General features: G+C 38.8%; 1 protein-coding gene across 1 annotated transcript in view; it reads right to left on the minus strand.

Annotated features, from left to right (window-relative positions):
* PRTG (protogenin) overlaps window positions 1-23577 on the minus strand; it is a 131344-nt gene that overhangs the window by 28357 nt on the left and 79410 nt on the right. The window contains exon 12 of the mRNA XM_054451972.2: window positions 1122-1217. Coding sequence (XP_054307947.1) covers window positions 1122-1217 — 96 coding nt within the window. The remainder of the gene's footprint in view (window positions 1-1121; window positions 1218-23577) is intronic.

The following is a 23577-nucleotide window of genomic DNA, read 5'->3' on the forward strand; positions in this document are numbered from 1 at the left end:
GAGTTATATAAGAAGTCAAAAACAGTCACGCATCATTGAACAACAGGGATACATTCTAAGAAATGTGTTAGGTTTTTCATCAGGTGATTTCATCATTGTGTGGACGCTAGAGAGTGCACTTACACAAACGTAGATGGTATAGCCTACTGCACACCTGGGCTTTATGGTATAGCCTATCACCCATAGGCTATAAAACTATATAGCATGATATTGTACTAAATACTGTGGGCAACTGTAACACAATGGTATTTGTGTACCCAAACATATCCAAACAGAGAAATGGTAACAGGTTGCTCTATGAGATTGTAACAGCAATGTCATAGGTGATAGGAATTTTTCACCTCCATTATAATTTTATGGGACCACTGTCACATATGTGGTCCATTGTTGACAGAAATGTCATTCTGCTGTGCGTGACTACATTACTGATACTTAACAGATTGGAAAGCAGAAGCACAGAGAAGTCAGGCTACTAGCCAAAAACACTGAGAAAACCAGTGGGGGACTTAAGACTAGAACATCCTTCTTAGGAGCAGTACAAGTGAACAGCAATTGGAGAGAAACAGCCTCGAGGGAAAAGCAGACTTTAAAAAATTTGGTATATAGATATTCAGTGGTTATTTTCCTCAGTTAAATGTCTAATGGTCTTTTGTATGCAAAATGAAAATAGGACTTATAATTCAATATATCTTACTTAAATATTTACTGAGCACCTATTTGTTTAAGATACTTCGGCCAGGCGCGGTGGCTCACATCTGTAATCCCAGCACTTTGGGAGGCCAAGGCGGGTGGATCACTTGAGGTCAGGAGTTCAAGACCAGCCTGGCCAACATGGTGAAACCCGGTCTCTACTAAAAATACAAAAAAAAAAAAAAAAAATTAGCCGGGTGTGGTGGTGGTGCCTGTAGTCCCAGCTACTCGAGAGGCTGAGGCAGGAGAATCGCTTGAACTGGGAGGCAACAAACAAACAAACAAAACAAAAAAACTATGCTACGCAGCACAGAGGATATAAATTAAGCCACCAAAGCTTCCAAGTAGTAGTGAGACTGTAACTTAAAGGAGGAGGAGGAGAAAGAACAGTGTGAGTCATAGTAAAACAAACTGCCATGGCTTTCACTTACACACGCATCCAGGAGTGCTGACAGTCTGATCTGCCTGATAGCCATCTTCTATGTTGTTGTAAGCCAGGAGTCTCACATGATATTTTCTTCTGGGGTCTATAAAGAAACCAACAGGAAATAATTAGGACCAGGTCTCTAGATGTGAGCAAAGGTTCTGAATGAAGCCTTTATAGATTTTGGTTTAAAAACCTTCTGAATGCATAAAAGTTCTCAGTAATATAAAATTACTGCTCAATGACTCAGCAATCCACCTTCATATGACACTGCTATTGTGACTATCTACCAATAATTTACAATTTTACTTTACTTAATCTAATTTCAAACAATAATACTACCACAACCACTCCTTCTCCTTTCTCTCCTTTTCCTTATCCTCTTCCTTAACTGGCAGATAGATTCTTGATTTTAAAAGCCTTTGGTTTGCTTAATGAATCATTTGCAAGAGGTTACACTTTGTAGAAGTTTTTCGTTTAAGCAGTTATATTTGAGGGCCGTTTACTTCAAAGTATGGAAATCAAACTAAGATTCTTTTATTCCAACAAGTTAAAGAAAATTACAATTGTCATTCTTTAGTACCTTTGAAAATTTATATAACCATGTTTTGTTTAAGTTTTAAGTTTAAATGCGTCCTTTCTACAAACCTACATTCTCAAGTGCGAACTTCACCAAGAAAGATGAGTTGGAGCTCCCTCTACTGGTGTTTATTAACTATCAGAATTCTAAAACTAAAGTCCATCCAATACACATTAAAACAATTTTTTTCAGGGCTTTGAAAAAATAGTTATACATTTTAACTTACATAATTTAAGAAATAATCAAGAAGTTTAATAATAAAAATACATTTAAGTTAACTGCTTATGATGACATTTAAATACAGAATAATTGCTCAGGGCAGAAATATACAACTCAGGCTGGGCACAGTGGCTCATGCCTGCAATCCCAGCACTTTGGGAGGCCGAGGCGGGTGGGTCACCTGAGGTCGGGAGTTTGAGATGAGCCTTGCCAACATGGTGAAACCCCATCTCTACTAAAAATACAAAAATTAGCCGGACATGATGGCACATGCTTGTAATCCCAGCTACTTGAGGAGACTAAGACAGGAGAATCACTTGCGGTGAGCCAATATTGTACCACTGCACTCCAGCCTGGGTAACAGAGCAAAACTCCGTCTCAAAAAAAAAAAAAAAAAAAAAAAGGATACAACTCAAAAATAATATATTTCTCTATTATACTTCTCTAAATAATAAAAAACACAAATAAATTAAACATTTCATAAGGGAAAACAGTAATCCTTAATAGATACAACCAATCTGGAAAACAACGTGAAATTAAAGGTTAAAAATAATTCTAGAGTGAATCCAAACATTTAAAAATCTAAAAATAGAGGCTGGGTGCAGTAACTCACACCTGTAACCCCAGTACTTTGGGAAGTCGAGGACAGGAGTTTAAGACTAGCCTGGGCAATACAGCAAGATCACATCTCTATAAAAAATAAAATAAAAATTAGCTTGGTGTGGTGGTGCATGCCATAGTCCCAGCTGCTCAGGAGGCTAAAGCAGGAGGACCAGTTGAGCGCAGGAGTTGGAGACTGTGGTGAGTTATGACTGTGCTACCGTACTCCAGCCTGGGCAACAGAACAATGCCCCATCTCTCAAATAAACCAACTAAATAAAATTCCAGAATAAAATATAAAGTTTATAAAACTCTCCAAAGTAGTATGTTTATATAAATATTTTAGAAACTGATATTTTCTGATATTTCATATTAAAATTCATTGAAAGAATGTTCTAAAATATTTTCATTTCCATTTGTCTTTTCAAAAAACCACAAGATGAAAAATTTCTGAGACTTAGAAAACTTCTAACCTTTCTAGATAGAAAGGTAAGAAGACTAATCTAGCATTTGACTATCCCATAGAAAATGTCTTTTGGATACATCATCTTATTTGACTATCAGAAAACACCATAAGGTAGATGTTATATCCATTTTATGTGTAAGCTGTGATACCAATGTTTCTTTTGTTTGTTTTCTGAGAGAGGGTCTTACTCTGTTGCCCAGGCTGGAGTGCAGTGGTGCAATTACAGCTCACTGCAGCCTCAAACTCCTGAGCTCAGATGATCTTCCCACCTCAGCCTCTCGAGTAGCTGAGACTACGGGTGCACACCACCACACCTGGCATTTTTTGTAGAGACGAGGACTCAACATATTGCCCAGGCTGGTCTCCAACTCCTGCACTCAAGCGATCTGCCCACCTTGGCCTCCCGAAGTGCTGGAATTACAGGAATGAGCCACTGCAGCAGGCCTTCAAAGGTGTTAAGGAGAACGTGCAATATACATGAAGCTGAACCAAGAACTTGTTATTTCCGTGACAAAGTACAGGACCTCTAAATTTAGAGGCTCAAATACATGCGCCTCTGTCAAAAGAAGTTTGTCTCCTAATAATAATGATTTTTTTTTTCTTTTTGGACACTGGGTCTCACTCTGGTGCCCAGGCTGGACAACAGTGGTGCGATCATGGCTCATTGCAGCCTTCACTTCCCTGGGCTCTGGTAATCCTCCTACCTTAGCCCCCCAAGTAGCTGGGACTACAGGCACACACCACCACACCTGGCTAATTTCTCCATGTTGGTCAGGCTAGTTTTGAACTCCTAGCCTCAAGCAATCCACCTACCTTGGCCTCACACAGTGCTAGGATTATAGGTGTGAGCCAGCACGCCCAGCTGAAAAATACTTCTTTATTCTGTCTCTACTTAATTAGAAGAGGGTCTTTAGGAAAGCCTCCAGAATATAAAGGTATTGTGCCAGAATACAGGAGATACAGAAAAGGAAGGATAGGATAGATGTATCCTCAAAGTAGAGCATGTTCTCCACAGGGGGCCAGATATGAATACAGCTATTTCACAGAGAAAGCTCATTTTGATGAGGGTTATGAGTATAGGTGGAAAGATTAATCTTTTTTCTACCATGCAAACAACTTCAATCAATACTGCATGAATACATTTCTGGAATGGTTCCATTTGTTAGGCCTAAAATTGATTCTTCAAGTTTTCCCTTCTTCCTTTTTAAAAAAATAAACTTCTTATACTAAATTTTAAACCCAGAATTAAACTTTTTTGTTGGTCAGACAGGAACAGCTTATGTGTCCCAAAGAGATCAGAGAACCGAGTTGCTCCTTTAATGCCCCAAGCACTTGGCTACTGCCCACTCGGGACAGACTCACATAAGCCCCATGGAAGGAAGAGCAGTTCCCCATCTCCTATGTGGAAATCATCAGGGAGTAACTGTCTCAAGGACCAGGTTCCTTCCCATGTTATATCGGGCGTACAAGATCCTTTCTATCCAAATAGAAAAGTTTAAAATACACACACACCCCCAGAATAAATTCTGGAAATTATTTTACTAGAAAAAAATTATAGGACATAGGACATACTATACGGAAAAAATAATTTAAAGGAGTGAGAAACCCCACTTACATTTTTCATAAGTGATCTACTCTTTATGTCGTCCTGTGAACCATTTTTAAAACTATAAAGTACCAGGTTAGGGGCAAAGCTGAGCAGCGGACAATGTGGATTTACCACACCTTCCTCTTTAGCTTTAAGAAATTTGCCTTCAATCTCAAAATCTAGTCATAATATTATTTTGGTTTATTAATCCAGAGACCCTGGAATATCCTGGTTCATTCTTGTTCATTAATTTTTCAGAAATTTGACTTCATGTTTGTAAATTTAAGAGTGGAAGTAGGGACCAGAGCCCTCAAATAGTGTTAAGATAAGCATAAAGAAGAGTCAGGCAGTAAGAGTGATCAGCTAAAAAAGAAAACACAGAACCGCTACAGAATTAACAGAACTAAGGATATAGGGTAAAAAAAAAAACAGAGTTTAGGACTAACATGTTAAATACACGTAAATACACAAAGAATGAACTTCAGCATAAGTAGCAAAAGTCAAGTCCTAAAACTTCATAGTTCTGCAAAGACCCTCCGATGCCTATGGGACAAAGCAGAGACTAGGGCCAACACTGTAAAATGCCACAGGGAACCAGTCCCAAGGCCTGTTTCAGCCCTTCTTGTGTTAAGCACTGCCACGTATGTGGTGCTTGGTTACATGAGACTCAGCAGACTTAGGCTACGTGGTTTTTGGGGGAAAACAGCAGAGTTAGAAAGAACAGCCACAAACAGGGCAGGCCTCCTCAAAGCCCAGCAAGGGAAGGAGGAGAAAGGGAAGACAGGGAGAAATTGGTTCTAGTTTCTTCAAAACTCAACACAAGGAGCATAAAAATCACTCCTCAATTTATTTATTTTTATTTTTTTTGAGACAGAGTCTTGCTCTGTTGCCAGGCTGGAGTGCAGTGGCGCTATCCCAGCTCACTGCAATCTCCTCCTCCCACGTTTGAGCAATTCCCCTGCCCTAGCCTCCTAAGTAGCTGGGAGTACAGGCATGCACCACCACGGCCGGCTAATTTTTTTAATTTTAGTAGAGACGGGGTTTCACCATGTTGGCCAGGATGGTCTCAATCTTCTGACCTTGTGATTCACCCGCCTTGGCCTCCCAAAGTGCCCGGATTACAGGCATGAGCCACTGTGCCCGGCCTCACTCCTCAATTCTTTTTTTTTTTTTTTTTTTAGGACGGAGTCTTGCTCTGTCGCCCAGGCTGGAGTGCAGTGGCGCGATCTTGGCTCACTGCAAGCTCCGCCTACAGGGTTCACGCCATTATCCTGCCTCAGCCTCCCAAGTAGCTGGGACTACAGGCGCCCGCCACCATGCCCGGCCAATTTTTCGTATCTTTAGTAGAGACGGGGTTTCACCGTGTTAACAAGGATGGTCTCGATCTCCTGACCTTGTGATCCACCCGCCTCGGCCTCCCAAAGTGCTGGGATTACAGGCGTGAGCCACTGCGCCCGGCTGTCACTCCTCAATTCTTAATGGTTCTGGGGTGATGGCTCAAATGGGTAATATTTGAATTTAGGGTTAAACTTGCTTAAAGATTTAGCAATATATAAAGATGAAGGGTTAGGAAAGAAAGCTCAAATTAATCTAACACAAATTTGATTCATAACAGTACAGCTCTGGACTGTCAGCTTACATTTACATTTTGTCCCTAGCCAAATGTACTTTTCTTTTATTAGGGAGTCACCCTTTGGCCCAAAAATGATCATCTTCCTGACACATTGCTATGGCTGTACTCTCCGTCTTTTCCCTGCTGTCTCTAGGACTGGTCTAACCCTCCTTCCAACCTGATTCATTCTCACCACCAGCTCTTCTACCTGGATTATTAGTCACATAAAGAAGAGTCAGGCTGGACATGGTGGCTCATGCCTGTAATCCCAGCACTTTGGGAGGCTGAGGCAGGTGGATCACTTGAGACCAGCTTGGCCAACATGGTGAAACCCCATCTCCACTAAAAAAACAAGGAATAGCCGGGCGTGGTGGCGGGCACCTGTAATCCTAGCTACTCGGGAAGCTGAGGCAGAAGAATCGCTTGAACCCAGGAGGCAGCTGTTGCATGAGCCGAGATCATGCCATCACACTCCAGTCTAGATGACAAGAGTGAAACTCCGTCTCAAAATAAAAAAGGAAGAGTCACAGCCAGAAGTCTGGCTGGCTAAGAAAGAGTTCACAGGTATCAATAAACATTTATCAAGAGCCCACCAAAAGTCAGGCACTGCATGAGAGACTCGAAGACTAGAAAGACGCAAATTTCACTTTAAATTTCAATCTACCAAACAGGCTGATAAATGGATATTCTATCTGTAGGTATTATTTACCCCTAACAGTTGTATAGACTTGAGCAAGTTTCTTACTTTCCTAAGCCTCATTTATTTTGATTTGGAAGATGGAAATGTAACAGGACCTCTCTGATAGGGATTTTAAGAATAGTAAATGAAATCATGCCTATGAAGTACTTTGTAGAGTTCCTATAATTAATAAACACAAAATACTATATTGTTGCCATGTGAGTAAAGGTGCCTGGGAGAAAAGGCAGTATCAAAAATATGGCAAACTTAACACATTTTGGAATCAACTTTGTGAAAGCTTATGAATATCAAAGATCTCTGTTCGTTCATACAAACAAGATCTAGAGAACAGAATATCGGCAAATTAGCAATTGGCAAATACTGAAGCTCAGTTTAACCACTCTCTGTTCTCCCTAATATTCTCTGGTGTATAGAGCAGGCAGGCAAAGGTTCCAAAGTGTGTGTTGGCTTGTATATACTATCGAAACAACTGTGTTTTGTGTTTGTGGCCACTAAGAATGCTTGCTGCTTTGGCAACCATGTCACATGGTATATATTCCTCCCAGTGGTATATCTACCTTTACCCACATCTTCCATATTGATCTAATAATCTCTCATCTGCCAACAAAGAAATGGCCCTAATGATGATAAACGCTTTGGAAAACAACTTAATAAATTCCTTTCCTAGTGGAAGAACAGTAAGTCATTTCATTAAAGGGAAATCTGGAAGAGTTTGAGGGCAAGTATTAGAAACAGCAAGCATATGGACCCAAAAATTAATTCAATCTGTTATTAATAATTATATCCCATTTTTACAATGAGGTGTTTCTTATCCTCAATGACCAGACTCAACAAGACAAAGGCCTATGAGGCTTTCTAATGCCAAAATCTTTTAAAGTCGTACTCGTCAACAACTTGCTTAATTCCATTCTAACTGCATATGAGCTAACAATAATAATGCATTAACTGTATCTCTGTGCAACACCTTAAGTAACCTACACTGAAACATGTTTCTAAACACCACACAACAAAAAACCGCATGCCTTCATCTAGCATTTTACTTGAAAAACTTGCATTTCTGTTCTCTATCACTAGATGGCATCTGTGTACCTGTTAGGAGAGTGATGACCCACCATCCAGGTGTTGAGGTGGGAGACATTCAGAAAACAGCTGAAATCTAGTATCTGAGTATCTGATGAATGAGCAAATCAAAACAGTTATGCAGGAACTATGGCAATTGCTTAAGTTTCACCAAATGAAAGGCCTGATGAAATAGCAGTAAAAAGAAGGGCTATCTTGGATAAATATTTGCCATACCTATGAATATTTCATATAAACTTCAAAAACCTCTGTATTGGCCGGGCGCGGTGGCTCACACCTGTAATCCTAGCACTTTGGGAGGCCAAGGCGGGCGGATTATGATGTCAGGAGTTTGAGACCAGGCTGGCCAATATGGTGAAACCCCGTCTCTACTAAAAATACAAAAATTAGCCGGGCATGGTAGTACGTGCCTACAGTCCCAGCTACTCGGGAGGCCGAGGCAGAAGAATCACTTGAACCCGAGAGGCGGAGGTTGCAGAGACCCGAGATCACGCCACTGCACTCCAGACTGAGCAAGACTCCGTCTCAAAAAAAAAGAAAAAGAAAAAAAAAAAACCCTCTGTATCAGTTTTGCTTCCATGTCCTCTACAGTGAGTGGATGCTGAGCCAAATAGAAGACAACATTCCTAATGACTCAGTGCCACTAAGAAGCTAAGAGACAGCCTAGCATAGTGGTTAAGAGCTGGGATATTAAACCCAGGCTGACTGGAATTCCAACACTAGCTTGGTCATTACTATGAAACTTGGAGAAGTTATTTTTTCTCTCTGTACCTTGGTTATAATCACCTGTAAAATGGGTATTACAATGATAATAGCATCCATCTCATGAAGATGTTGGGGAGGGAAAATAATTTAATTCACATGAAGTGCTTTAAAAGAGGACTTGAGTATAACAACAACAATAATATACTAATAAAAATATCAATAGTGGTGAGGCACGGTGGCTCACACCTGTAATCCTAGCACTTTGGGGGGCCAAGGTGGGTGGATCATTTGAGGCCATGAGTTAGAGACCAGCCTAGCTAACATGGTGAAACTCCGACTCTACTAAAAATACAAAAATTAGCCAGGTGTGGTGGTGAGCACATAAAGAAAGTAATTCCAGCTACTCGGGTGGCTGAGGCACAAGAATCGCTTGAAACTGGGAGGTGGAAGTTGAAGTAAGCTGAGATTGCGTCACTGCACTCCGGCCAGGGAGACAGAGCGAGACTCAGTCTCAATAAATAAATAAATAAATAAATAAATAAATAAATAAATAGTAATAATATAATTGCTATTAGCATCCTATGATTCCTAATCCCTGCTCCCTCTCATGTACAAGGGCAGGGTGGTGTAGTAATCGAACAACAGGCTCTATAACCACACTACTTGGGTTTTGGGTTTGAATCAAGTTTCGTCATCTATAAAATGTGGATTAAATGAGTTTATATTTGTAAAATGTTTAGAAAAACATCAGTTACTTTATAGATGTCTTTTAGTGCTGAATGACTAAATTGAGGGGAGAAAGCTGGTTTGGGAATTTGGAGATTTGGATATAAATCTTAGATTAACACGCTGTGTGGCTATGAAAGTTGCTCAGTCTGGTGGAGTTCAGTTTTCTCATCTGTACGATTAGAAAGCTGACACGTTTGTCAGTGTTCTCAAATTTATTTAGATAACTACCTATTAGGGGAGCTAAGACAAAAAAAGTAAATATAAGTACCATGCAAGATAGGAATAACTGCTGCAAAAGAGATGTGTTAAACTCGAAGGGCATTCACAAGAGAGAACGATTACCACTTACTTGGAGAGTGGGCAGGGCTTCACAGAGGAGGCGGCATTTGAGCAGAACTTGACTCTACAAGAAGCATAGGGAAGAAGAGATCTAGGCCAGGGGAAGAAGAGATCTAGGCCAAGGGAAGAGTATAAGCAAAGGTGTGGAGACAGGAGCACATTCTCCCTGAGAGAAGTCACAGGGAGGAATTCAGATTTGCAGCAGTAAAGGGTATTTTATGGGGGAGGGTCACACAGAAAAGTGAGGCTGAGGACAGATCACACAGAGCTTTGAGAGCCATTGTGGATTTTATTAAATATACATGGAAGGCAGGTGACTAAATGGAACTGTTGGGAGAAGAGACTAAGGAGTAAGAAAGTACCAAGTGGCTGAGCTTGGTGGCTCATGCCTGTAATCCCAGCACTTTGGGAGGCCAAGGGTGGCAGATGGCTTGAGCTCAGGAGTTCAAGACCAGGCCGGGCAACACAGCAAAGCCCCCGTCCCTACAAAAAATACAGAAATTAGATAGGCGTGATAGTGCATTCCTATAGTCCCAGCTACTTGGTACGCTTAGGTGGGAGGATTGCTTGAGCCCACGAGGCAGAGGTTGTAGTGAGCCGTGATCCCGCCACTGCACTCCAGCCTGGGTGACAGAGTAAGACTCGGTCTCAAAAACAAGAAAGGAAAAGAACATGTCAAAGTTTCCAGCTCAGGTCAACCAACAGAAATGGAAGAGGACATGCTTGGCAGAGGGTTGTCCTTCAGTTCCAAGTCTGTGCTTTTGGGCCTACTTTGTAAAACAGGGGCCCTATATCACTAATGTTTGAGAAATCAGATAGCAAATAGTAAGAGTATGTGTAAAAGAGTACCTTCCAAAGAATGGCATCCACTCCTACAAAGTGGCTTGAAACCTTCCCCCCGCCCCCCCAACTTCTTGGTTAAGTTATCTCTGAAACAGGCCCTGAATAAATGGGAGATATGAATACATACATTCAACCTACTCAAACGTCCAGTAGAACAAAAGCAGAATAATCAGATATATAAACATTAGGTAGTAAATTAATTTTACTTTAAGGAGAACACATTCAAGAATTCCAATCCTGCTGGCTTTTGATCATTGCTTTATTCTTACACTTCTTTAAGACCCAAGGCAAAAGCTAAAAAGCTCACTGAGTAGGAAGCTTCTACACCATACCTTCCCCCCAATACCATGAAGAGTAAGTACTGCCTGATTGAAGATGAACTAAGACAGTAAAACCGATGGACATCAAATTCAAACTTTATGGACTCTTTGTTGTAATACTAACAGGTTTGTTCCCTGGAAAATTCATAAGAAAAAACAATCATTTCAAAGTACTGGGCTGTGGATCGACAATAAGAGATAATATTTGGGTCATGAAAACTACGTCTTTGTTGCTTTCAGGTGATGTTTGTTTGTGAGGCTCCAGAAGCCTTGAAAAGAGCCAGGTCAGAGCAAGCAGGTCAGGGTTAGATAAAATTAAGAGAAAACCTAAGGTCAAGAACATGAGAAAACTTTTCCCCCAAAGGAGTGACTCCACCTCCAACACTATTTCTAAAATTCAGCTCTGGTGAAGACTTAGAGAGTTTTATTTCCCATCCTTCTACGGAAATTCTCAAGTAGGGGGAAAAAATCCTCCTATGACCAAAGGAAGATAAAGCAATCACATCTACTTTAGGATCGCCCTCTGCCACTTTTCAATTTACACACAGGAACATGCTGGGGTGGCCTAATAAAATGCGTAAAGAAAATAAAAAAAGCATTATTTGAAAATGACTATGTATAACTTTAAATTGTTTACTTAAAATGCTGCTATAGAAAAGCCTTGCTATAGTAGCAACAAAGTGTCACAATTAACACAGCTTCAAAGCATTAAAAATCGTCGAATTAGAATATATATGCAAAAGTAGGTAGCAATCAGAAAATATGCTGATATAACGTCAGGATATGCAAAGTCTCAAGATGTTTAGGTAGTAAATGATCAGAATAAGTAAGAAAGGTGAACGTCTGAAGGATGAAACCTAGTGCCTAGCCAAATGTCCATTTTTAATTTAATCTTTTGTGCTACAAGGTTTTGCGTGAGCCTTTTCAGGCCCATTGTTCCCCTGCAGTCCAACTGGAGAGCTCCTTGGTCTGGCTAGCCAGGGTGACTGCACTGCCCCCAAGCCTGTCCCTTCAACACAATACCCCCCATATAATTATTCAGAGAAGAGGCCAGCAGTACGGACTGCTCTGACACCTGGGTCATGGCCTCTGACATAGAATCTGGGGCCAGCTCAAGTCTGGCCCAGCAGCAGAGGAGCAGGAAAAACGCTAAGGGGGATGGGTGGGAAAGGGAAGCCGAGTGAAACACTACGCTAAAATGCTATGTGTAAGCACAGTAACAAAAACACAAATCACATTTGCACAATGAGATCTGCCTTCAAGCTTTCCAAATGGAAGACTACAGTGTTTCTCCACTTGAAATCACACCGAGATGAGGGGAGCAGATCTCTAAGAGAGAATTCTTTGTCTCATATCATCAAACTTGTGTTAGAATGGAAAACGTTAATTCATGATGATTAAAATAATATCTTACATGGATGTACTAGTATGCTGATTTAAAACCAGGTTTTTAGCTAAAAGAATGTAAACGTTAAGCCTAGATTAAAAATTCATTCTCCGTTTATAAAGTGAATTTCTAAAAGGGATTGTTAATCAGAAACATTTTTCACTTTGTTTGTTATAAATTTAAAGGAATTCTCTTTAATGATGACTACGTCAAAATGTTATAAATTTGTTGTATGATAATATATAGAAGATTTGAGTATAAAATAGAACAGCAGATGGAGTGGTCAGTCCTTCACTTCTCAAACTTACCCTGTGTATTCTATATATAGCTTTCATGGAAGCTGACCGGTAGAGTATTTGTCTAAACCTGAAATGATACACTCTTTTGTTTTGCTCCCATCCCCTGAAGGGTCTTAAGACAAATAACACCTCTCACTGCAGGAAAAACATCTCCTCTCCTACTGAGTTTAGAATAATTTAGAAGAAAGTTCTTTGTACGTGTCATTTGAAAATCAGTTTCCTACCAAAATAAGTATATCCTATTGATCATCTCTATTTTTTTTTTTTTTTCTGAGATGGAGTTTCGCTCTTTGTTGCCCAGGCTGGAGTGCAATGGTGCGATCTCGGCTGACTGCAACCTCTGCCTCCTGGGTTCAAGTGATTCTCCTGCCTCAGCCTCCTGAGTAGCTGGGATTACAGGTATGTCCCACCACGCCCAGCTAATTTTTGTACTTTTAGTAGAGATGGGGTTTTGCCCTGTTAGCCAGGCTGGTCTCAAACTCCTGACCTCAGGTGATCTGCCCGCCTCGGCCTCCCAAAGTGCTGGGATTATAGGCGTCAGCCACTGCGCCCGGCCAGATAATTTCTATGTTTAAAACCTCCCCCAAATGACTGGGATTGTTTTGTAAACTTCAGAAGCACAAGGCTTTCCTTTCCCAGTTATGTTGTGTTCACTAATGTTTTGATCCTGTTATTTCTTTTTTGATCATGTAATTTAATTTTTAATTGTCCATCAGGCTTTTAAGAATTCTTTTAAAAACATTTTTTTTTGACAAATGTATTACCTTAGGATGTCTAGATAAGAAATATTTAGAGTTGAAGATTTCTACTTGAACTCTGCTATAAGTGAATCTGATTTACATTCAAACACTGAAAAACTAATACGAAAGTGAGATTGGAAGATCCCACAAACATGGTTTTTGATCTTCTATGTACTTCTGTAATGGAAGGCTTTTCCTTTTGTGAATCACTGTGGAAGAAAGGAACCTCACTGGTCCAATTTTGTAAGATGAGTCTCTCCCACTGCACTACCAATTAATGGAAATACGGTGAGGGTTGATACCTCCTTTGGTTAGGGAAGAGAAACAGAAAAGAACACTTCAAAAGGACAGTGGCTTAACTGTCCCAGAATTTATAGTAGTTGTATATGAACCATATTATTAAGGCTATGTCCACATATACATACCCAAATAATTTAAAAGTGAGTAAAATGGAATGATCGTTGATTATAAGTACAAAATTTATAATTCTAAAACAAAGTGTGTTAGAATAGCGGTGTGTGTGCCGTATCCTGGGATAATTAAGGTATAAAATTTACAAAGGAAGTTTAAAGTTGTTACATCAGAAAATGAAATAAATTTCTTTGATTATGTTGACATTTCTATCAAAAACAATCATTACCCTAAAAGCATCCGAAGTAGAACACTTGACTCATGCTACTGTACTTGGCTTAGCATTTGTTTAAGTAGCTGCTCTGTCTGCCAACACACATACACGGTCTGTCTCACATACATCATTGCCTTACAAACAATATTTTTATAGACTGACAGAGAGAGCCTATTCATGACAACCAAACTTCCCCTGAAGCTATGAAATAAATTTCCTCCCAGGACTAATATTTTTCCGTTTCACTGTCGTGGGCTTGCCATGCCATTTTGACCCTTTTGTGAAGCAACATGAAAATATCATCTATCATCTCCTGAACCACAATGACTTGGTCAGAAGTGCACAGTTTCATTGCAAAAACATCTGTAGTTTGATAACCATCCCTTCAAATCTCAACCCTCGGCAGTGAAAAGCATGCTTACAAAATGAGAAAGATGCAGATAGCTTGAAATCAATCTTAAATTTCTTCTCAAGTGGGAAATGCAAGCTGGTAAAATAACAGCTTCATCAATCACAGTGATAAAACCATGATTGTTTATTTATTTATGCCTCCTTTAAAACTCACAAGAAACAGTATGTTACAACAACTTATGTAAACTGCAATAGATTTTAATGTTAGCAAATAAAAGAATTCTGGGAGTTCTTAGATCCAAGCAGCTGCATATTATTAATGTGTTAACTGGCTATAAAGAGTCTCTTCAACCTGAAATTTTTTAGGTATTAAAGGACACTGAAGATGCTTAGGGGTACTGAAAGGTATTCAACATATCTTCATATGACAGAGAACCTCAAACAATTTAAGCATATAGAATTAAACCAAAAATATTTTCTGATAAAACATTCAACAGATCTAGGTTTCTTATATTCAATCTGAAACATATTATTATACATATCAGTTTACAAACATTTCATGAACGAGGTATTCAGTTGTTTAAGGAAATAATTTCAGTTCAGAGTATTTTTGTATTATCCACTCAGTTACAGAAACAGCCTTTAGTTCCTCAAGTGGGCTTTGGACAGTATGAATAAGACAGTAAGAACTTTGGACAGTATGAACTTTAGACAGTATAAACTTTGGACAGTGTGAACAGGCAGGCTCTGGACAATACGAATAAGAAACTGATTTTCTGTGCCTTAATTTCTTAAGAGGCAAACTTATAGTATATACTGACTGATACAACTTTTAAATATCCCCACATTCCTAGAGAATTTTTTTTATAAGCAATTACTTCAGAAGTGCTGTTGTTTTAACCTTTCAGTGCCTAATCATTGTAAAACCATTATCTAATTTGGAGATACTACAGACTAAAAATTGTCAGTACAAGAGTACAGGGCATTTTTAAACCTTTAAAATTAGTTATAGACATTTTAATGTATTTGCTTTATTTCTTATTCTTTTATTTTTGTGTGTATACTTATACACATCTTTTCTTTTATTGAATCACGACACTTCACATCACATCTAAATACTGTGACATTTTCCCCCTAAAAAGGGATGTTCTCCAACACAATATTATTATACCCAACAAATTTAACAATGGCAGCATTTATCTAATATATAGTCTGTATTTAAATTTCCAAAACTGTCCAATAATGTTCTTTATAACTGCTTTTCCCCACAAGAATCCAGGATTACACGCTCCACATCATGTCTCCATCTAGAACTGTCTCCTGCTCTTTTCCTGTCTTCTCCAAGGATGGCATTTCCAGTTGAGCTGTTTTGTGGAATGTCTCACAATCTGGACTTATCTGATGGTTTCATTATTAGATTCGGGCTAAACATTTTTGACAATACTACTACAAAGGTTAAATTATGACTTTAATCTAGGGTATTTTATAAAGGAAAATAAAAAATCTATAATCTATAATCTGTTAGGTTGCTTGTTGAAGAGAAACATGACTTCAAAAGCTTTCCTAACCCAGAGCAGTATAATTTTTTCTTTTTTGAGACGGAGTCTCACTCTGTTGCCCAGGCTGGAGTGCAGTGGTGTGATCTCGGCTCACCGCAAGCTCTGCCTCCCAGGTTCATGCCATTCTCCTGCCTCAGCCTCCCAAGTAGCTGGGACTACAGGCTCCCACCACCACGCCCGGCTAATATTTTTGTATTTTTAGCAGAGACGGGGTTTCACCCTGTTAGCCAGGATGGTCTCGATCTCCTGACCTCGTGATCTGCCCATCTCGGCTTCCCAAAGTGCTGGGATTACAGGCATGAGTCTGGCCAGAGCAGTATAATTTTCTTAGTGGCCAATTTTATCTCTTTTTATCTATATCAAGTTATATCCATCTATCTATATACAAATGTTTATACTGATCACTTGTTTGACACTGAGGACAATAAAAAGGAGAGATACCAGCATGCTGTCACACTTCTAGTAAGATTTCTAGAACTATCTGGGACTTTGAATATAAAGTATGCAAATGCAGATTTCTTTTTGAATTCCCAATGAGTCATACTAGAATGCCAATTTGTAAAATGTACACAGCACTGGAATACAGTATACCAAGAATGAGGCCATATAAGTACACAATTGAGCCCTGTTGGGACACAGAATTACTATAATTACAATACTCACTGTAATTTCTCAGAATAGAGATACGCACAGAAAAATAGGCCTTTTAAAAGTGTGTCTCCTTACTTCTCAAGATTTTTTGAGGCTTTAAACATAGTTTCTATTGTTTTGTGGGGTCAGAATTGAGGCCCATTGCCATGATTTTTCTTCTGAGACTAAAGGTCATTTTATAAAAAGAGTGGACGTGTAGCTATTCAAGAAAGGGGAACACACTAAAAATCATCATACTTGGCCATTCAGATGGAGAAAGGTGAAGGTTAAGAAAAAATTTTTTGTTTCTTCCACTAATATCTCTAGGTCAACCAAAACTTTGTAACTTGTTAAGTGATCCTAGATACAACAGGAATCACCTTTCCTTATTATATTATCAAGCATAAGTTAAAATGATTTCAATACATGATTCATAGAGATTCTTCCACTATTTCAACATACAGCGTTTTTCCGGAGGTAAGGTATCTGGGATTTTAATTAGTATACTACGAACTTCTTCTGATAATTAAAATGTCCTGTGTCCCATAGCTAACTGTAGTTTGTTATGACTGCAAGGAAGTTTTTAACTCAATTTATAGGCCATTTCTAGCAATAGTAGAAGACCATATGGCATGCAATAAAGAACATAATCCTAGTTTCATTGATTTTCCAGTCTTTATTTATCTTTGTCCCAATCTCTTCATCTAGGTATATTCAATTTAAAATTACTTTTTAAAAAATTATGATCAAACACAGTTGTTATGAAAAATTTATAAAATTCAGACAGGCCAAAAAAGGAAATAAAAATAAAAGGTTCTTAATACCATCACACGGAGATAAACACTGTGAACATTCGGTTGCTATTTTCTTTTCATTCCCTTTACCATCCACACACACACACATATTCAATATTTATGTATTTTATAACCTGCTTTTAAAATTTAATACGCTGTGAAAGATTTCTGTCATTTCTCTTTTAAAACATTCAATGTCCATATTTATTCAGATGACATCAGGAGCATTCAGGATGGTATGGCTGTAGACTATATTCAAATTGTATGAATGTACCACAGCTTGTTAAACCTCAGTAGCTAAATATATAGGATTTCTCCAGCTTTTCCAATTATAAGTGACCCTGTATATTACAGTAAACACTCTTACAGTTAAATGTTTGTGCATGCGCATTATTATTTTTATTATTATTTTTTGAGATGAAGTCTTGCTCTGTTGCCTAAGCTGGAGTGTAGCGGCATGATCTTGGCTCATGGCAACCTCTGCCTCCCAGGTTCAAGTGATTCTCTGGCCTCAGCCTCCGGAGTAGCTGGGACTGCAGGTGTATGCACCACAATGCCTGGCTAATTTTTGTATTTTTAGTAGAGATGGGGTTTCACTATGTTGGCCAGGCTGGTCTCGAACTTCTGACCTCATGATCTGCCCACCTCAGCTTCCCAAAGTGCTGGGATTACAGGCGTGAGCCACCATGCCCGGCCTGCGTTATTATTTTCTTATGATAGGTCTCTATTAATGGAATTTCTGGTAAAAGAGTATGCATATTATAAGTCCCCTCCCATTTTTGGTATTGCCCAATTACCCCTAGAAAAGCTGTATATTAATTTACATTCTCGCTTTTAGTATGGGTGTGTTTAACCCTAAATTCCTAACACTGGGCCTTGTCTCATTTATTTGTTTTTTTACTTTAAGTTTTGTGTTTCTGTTTTGAGTCACTTCAAATCTTTCTTAGAAGGAAATGGGAGACATATAAATTTGAAATAATGACCCCAGTTAGATGTATTTACACAACCTACCAAGGAAAAGATGAATCAATTGTGATAATCAGGCAAAATGTGCTGCCTACTGTGTGTACAGGTTTCATAAGTTATTAACATCCTGGCAGGCTGGGAAAGCTAAGATGTCACTGTAACACTCAGCTGAGGCAGCTGCTCTAGTTTCTATGATAAATCAAGATAAAGGTCAATGGAGTCAGCTATCAAGGCTAATTCAAAGGGCCGCCTCTTACAGCAGCCCACATTTGCTGGGATTTCAAGTCTTTCAAGCTTCTAAACATCTCAAAATGGAATAGGAAAATATGTACAGTTTCAATAAACTATGTCAGGATGATGATAGAGAACCCTTGTGGTATCACACTAGCTTATTAAAAGCAACTGATAAATCAGGTTGTTTAGACAGAAATAAGTACTCGTATTTAGCCTGCTTTGATGATCATTCTATCGCTTTAGTTTACACCATCCCGTCTTTCACTATCCCATCAGGATCCTTTGCCTAGTTAACTCCTATTATCTTTCAGATCTCAAATTCAGTACCAGCTTCTCAGGAAAACCTACCCGGACCCCCACCCTCAAACTATAGTGTCCACTATTACACAGCCCCTTCGCTCCAAATGCTTTTACCTCATAACACTAAAATTGGTAATTATAAATTATGTGGTGATTTTATTAATGTCTATTTCCTTCTCTAGACTATAAAGCTTCCTAATGGGTACTCACTTAACCTGATTAGGCCAGGCGCGGTGGTTCACGCCTGTAATCCTAGCACTTTGGGAAGCGGAGGCGGACGGACTGCCTGAGCTCAGGAGACCAGCCTGGGTAACACAGTGAAACCCCAACTCTACTAAAAACACAAAATGAGCTGGGCGTAGTGGTGCACGCCTGAAGTCCCAGCTACTTGGGAGGCTGAGGCAGGAAATCACTTGAACCCAGAAAACGGAGGTTGCAGTGAGCTGAGATCATGCCATTGCACTCCAGCCTGGGCAATAGAGAGAGACTTCAAAAAAAAGTCTCAAAAACAAAACAAAACAAAACAAAACAAAACAAAACACCTGATTCAATATTTTAGAACAGTGGTTTCCAAATTTTTAAGTTTCACTATCCATAAGTAATTTTTTCTAGCACACATACTAATTATCTATATCTTCATTTATTTATAACATACATATGTGTGACTGCCCTAATATATTATGTATGTTATAAAATAAACATACAAAATATTTTTAAAGACTAAGATAAAATATTTTCCTCCAGGAAGCGTTGTCTTGCAGCTCCCCTCCAGTCCATGGAGTGCATAATTAGTACAAGGCTTAAAATTTCATGTGCGTTAAGTTTTTTTAAGAAGAAAGTTTAAACCAAAAACAAAACAAAAACCACAAGTGTAATTACTGCTATGCAGCAAATGTTTTTTTCTATCCACCCTGAAGTTTCTTTCATGTGCTAATGGTTTTTTTTAAAAAACCCCCCTCTCGTTTAACTTAGATCTTTAAGGACCTCACACATCTAAAGATTCTTTACATTCACCAGAAACTTCCAGAGTGGTCTGAGGGCTGACGTGCAGTATGATTAATGGACAGTATTGATTTAATTTTCTACAAGAGTTCTTCCTTCTCTAAGGAGATGCTCTTTGCAATTCCCGTCAAGCATTTTACCATGCTTACAGACTCTTAAAAATAGGAGAATGAAAAGTTTACTGAAGCTTTTTCTTCATTTGTAAAAATACCACTTGAAAGTTTGGGCCTACAAGACAATCAACAGCCTGTCTATAACTAGGTGCATCTTCCTAAGACCAAGGAAACTTTTATTTGAGGTTTCATTAGCACATATAAAAAGGAAATGAAAAATAAAGCAGTAAAATAAATTTAGTAGGTAAACCTCAAGATATAAATACAAAGTGCTATAAAAATACTGACTTATTTTAAAAGAGATACATAGTCAGTAGAAAGCTATTAAGTATTAAATAGATCTGAGGATCTGAGTATCGTTATGTAATAAATTATGAAAATTTCTTCAAAGGTCTCAATTTGATGTGCCATTTGGAGCAGACTTAAACCAATTTTTCTGGAGACAACGGGGAACTAATTTTGTTCTCGTGTTTTTTATGTTTTAAATCTGAAGAAAAATTTAATTTCTTAACACATAAAGTGATAGGGGATTCCACTTTCCCCTATCTTTTGATCATGCCCATTTCTTAAAAACAAACAAACAAAAAAAAGGTTTTGTCTTGCTTTCCCTAAAACAAACAAATAAACAACCATCCAGATATTTCAAATGTGAATTTAATTTGAGGGAGCCAGCAGGAGGGGATATTCCCTGAGTACAAGAGAGACAGAAAAGGACACTATGCCCAGGGTAACCTCGACTCCAACTCTTCCAAAATCAGAGCACAAACTTAACTGACATCGGAACCCCTAAACTGGAAATGCATCCCAACTGGTATTTCACCTTATAAACTGATTAAAACAACAACAGCAGCAACACAGCCACATGAAATAATGGAACTTCCTCATATCCTGCTTATTTTCTCCATCTCCACAGGGGCCTTACTTTATTTAGAGTTTTCAGTCAGGCATGTGGAGTGAGGCTCCACAAGTACTGTAAATCTTTACCCAGTGCCAAAGGTCAAAGGGTTATCTGTGCTATGTAGTTTCAGGGTAGACAATTTTCTTTACTCTTTCTTTCTTTTCTTTTTTAAGCAGGAAGACAAAACGCATGCATATGAATCACAGCAAGCTAATTTAGGTACTAAAAAAAGTTACTCCTCTCCACATGAACTGCTTTCTCAAGACCACCACTAAATATCAACTTTTCACTCATTCTACAAAGAGAAACCAGATGCAACTGATCCCGCCTCCCCACCACCATTGTCTGCTAGAAAACTTGCCACACAGCTGCTAAAGCAGTAAAACAACTTCAAACCTACAAAAGTGATGACCATTTAGGCAAATGCACCAGTTTTATTCTCGGAAGAAAAAGAAACCTTGCTTAATACTTAAAGAAAAAAAAAAAAAAAGAAGAGTAGCTGTGTATCATTTTGTTCACATTTTCACCTCAATAACAAGACAGATGTTTTTCACAGAGCCCTCCATGTTTTAGAGCATTTCGAAAGGTGATGACTATTCAAGGCTAAGGATATAAAGGTCCAGGAAAAAAAATCAAAATTCTGTTCCCAATTATTTGTGTTTGAAATTTTTTGGAAAGTTGAACTTTCTTAAAGATGGTGAAAAAAATGTTTAAGAAGTATAGGCATATATTGCTGTCTTTCTTCTTTCTCCAAAATGATTTAAGTATGAAATAAAGTGATCTATAACATCCCATAGGGTGGCATTAATACAACTCCGATACAGTGCTATACACAGCACGCAAGTAAAAGGTATTTCTTCTCTCCGGCAGCACTGTTATTTTAATATTGTTTGCAATCCTCTGAATTTAAGAGGCAGAAATGCAAATCATGATAGTTTGTGCTACTGCATTCAACTGGGTTACAAAAAAAAGTTTAAAAAAGGTTTTCAAATATTGAAGAAAGCAAAATATCTTCTGTAACTTGCTAGGAGGTTCCATTTGGAATGTCATCTATATTCTTCCCATAATATGGCAGCCTGATCTCCTTTGCTTCTTTCTTATTAAAAATTCCTCCATCTTTCGTGGCAAGTAAGAGAGACTGATAGATGTTTAGAATTTCATCAAACTAAGATCAAATATAAATATGACCTTATCTATATTGAAAGATTTCAGTTTCTGAAAGTCTTTGAAGATTTTTTTTTAAAAGGGACTCCACTGAGAGATACATCTCAGAAAAATGAGAAAGTTTGAAGTTTCACATAGTAAGGGAAATTTCAATGAGATTTGCTGGATGTGCCTCTCTTTCCTAAAAGTGACCTAACTTCCTTTGTTTTACAATTATGCTGACTAGTTTCTTCTGATGAAGTCTGATAATTTCTTTCAAAGTAGCTAAGCCAGAGAGACGCTGGCCCACAGCCTTAACTTCCAACCGCACAACAATAATTTGCCATCTCAGTTCTTCTGAAATCTAAACCCATATATTAAGCTGCTATAGACATCTCCACTGGGACACTAACCTTTCCAACCCAATATGATAAAAAGTGAACTCAATATCTCCTACTTCCCCAATCCTGGTCTTACTTCTGAAAGCCCTACTCCAGAGTAAAAGTACCATCCCTTAGAACACTTGAGCATCATTCTAATTTCTTCCTCTCCTTAATCATATTTACAGATAACAGTTATTGAGCACTTACTATGTACCAACCCGCTGTCCTGTGGGTTCCACATTAAATCCTGAGCAATCTAAATGTCTAGGGGAAACTAAGGTTCATGGAGGTCAAGTGACTTTACCAATATCACACTCTTAGCAGGCTGGAGAGCTGGGATCAAACCCTGGTCATCTGATCTCAAAACCCTCAGTCTTCTGATTTAATTTAAAAATTAACATATACTGAAACTTATTTTTTTTGTTGTTGTATGGTCCTATTTAATGCATGTATAGATTTGTGCAACCACCACAACCAGAAAAAGAACAATTTCATCACATCCAGAAGCTCCCAATGCTGCCTTCGTGTAGTCAAGTCTTGCCCCCATCTCTAATCATGGCAATCACTGATCTGTTTTCCATCCATATGGTTTTCACTTTTCTTTTCTTTTTTTTTTTGGTGGGGAGACAAAGTTTTGCTCTCATTTCCCTGCCTGGAGTGCAATGGTGCTATCTCAGCTCACTGTAACCTCTGCCTCCCGGGTTCAAGTGATTCTCCCGCCTCAGCCTCCTGAGCAGCTGGGATTACAGGTGCCAGCCACCACGTCTGGCTAATTTTTGTATTTTTAGTAGACACAGGGTTTCACCATGTTGGCCTGACTGGTCTTGATCTCCTGACCTCAGGGGATCCACCCACCTCGGCCTCCCAAAGTGCTGGGATTACAGGCGTGAGCCATGACGCTTGGCCCCAGTTTTCACTTTTCAAGAGTGTCTTATGAATGAAGTCATACAGAATGTAACCTTTTAAGACTGGCCTCTTTCACTCAGCATAATGACATTGATATTCATCCATGAATTGTTGCAAGCAGCAATATAGTTTGCTGCTTTTTACTGCTGAGGAGTATTCCAACTGTACAGATGTACTGCAGTTTATCTGTTCACCTGATGAAGGACATTCAGGTTGTTTTCAGGTTTTGGCAACTGTGAAGAGAGCTATACATTTGTGTACAGTTTTTTTGTTTTGTTTTGTTTTGTTTTGGCGGGGGGGAGGTGTTTTTGTTTTTTGAGACAGAGTTTCGCTCTTGTTACCCAGGCTGGAG

The sequence above is a fragment of the Pongo pygmaeus genome, chromosome 16, assembly GCF_028885625.2.
Source record: "Pongo pygmaeus isolate AG05252 chromosome 16, NHGRI_mPonPyg2-v2.0_pri, whole genome shotgun sequence".
Lineage (NCBI taxonomy): Eukaryota > Metazoa > Chordata > Mammalia > Primates > Hominidae > Pongo > Pongo pygmaeus.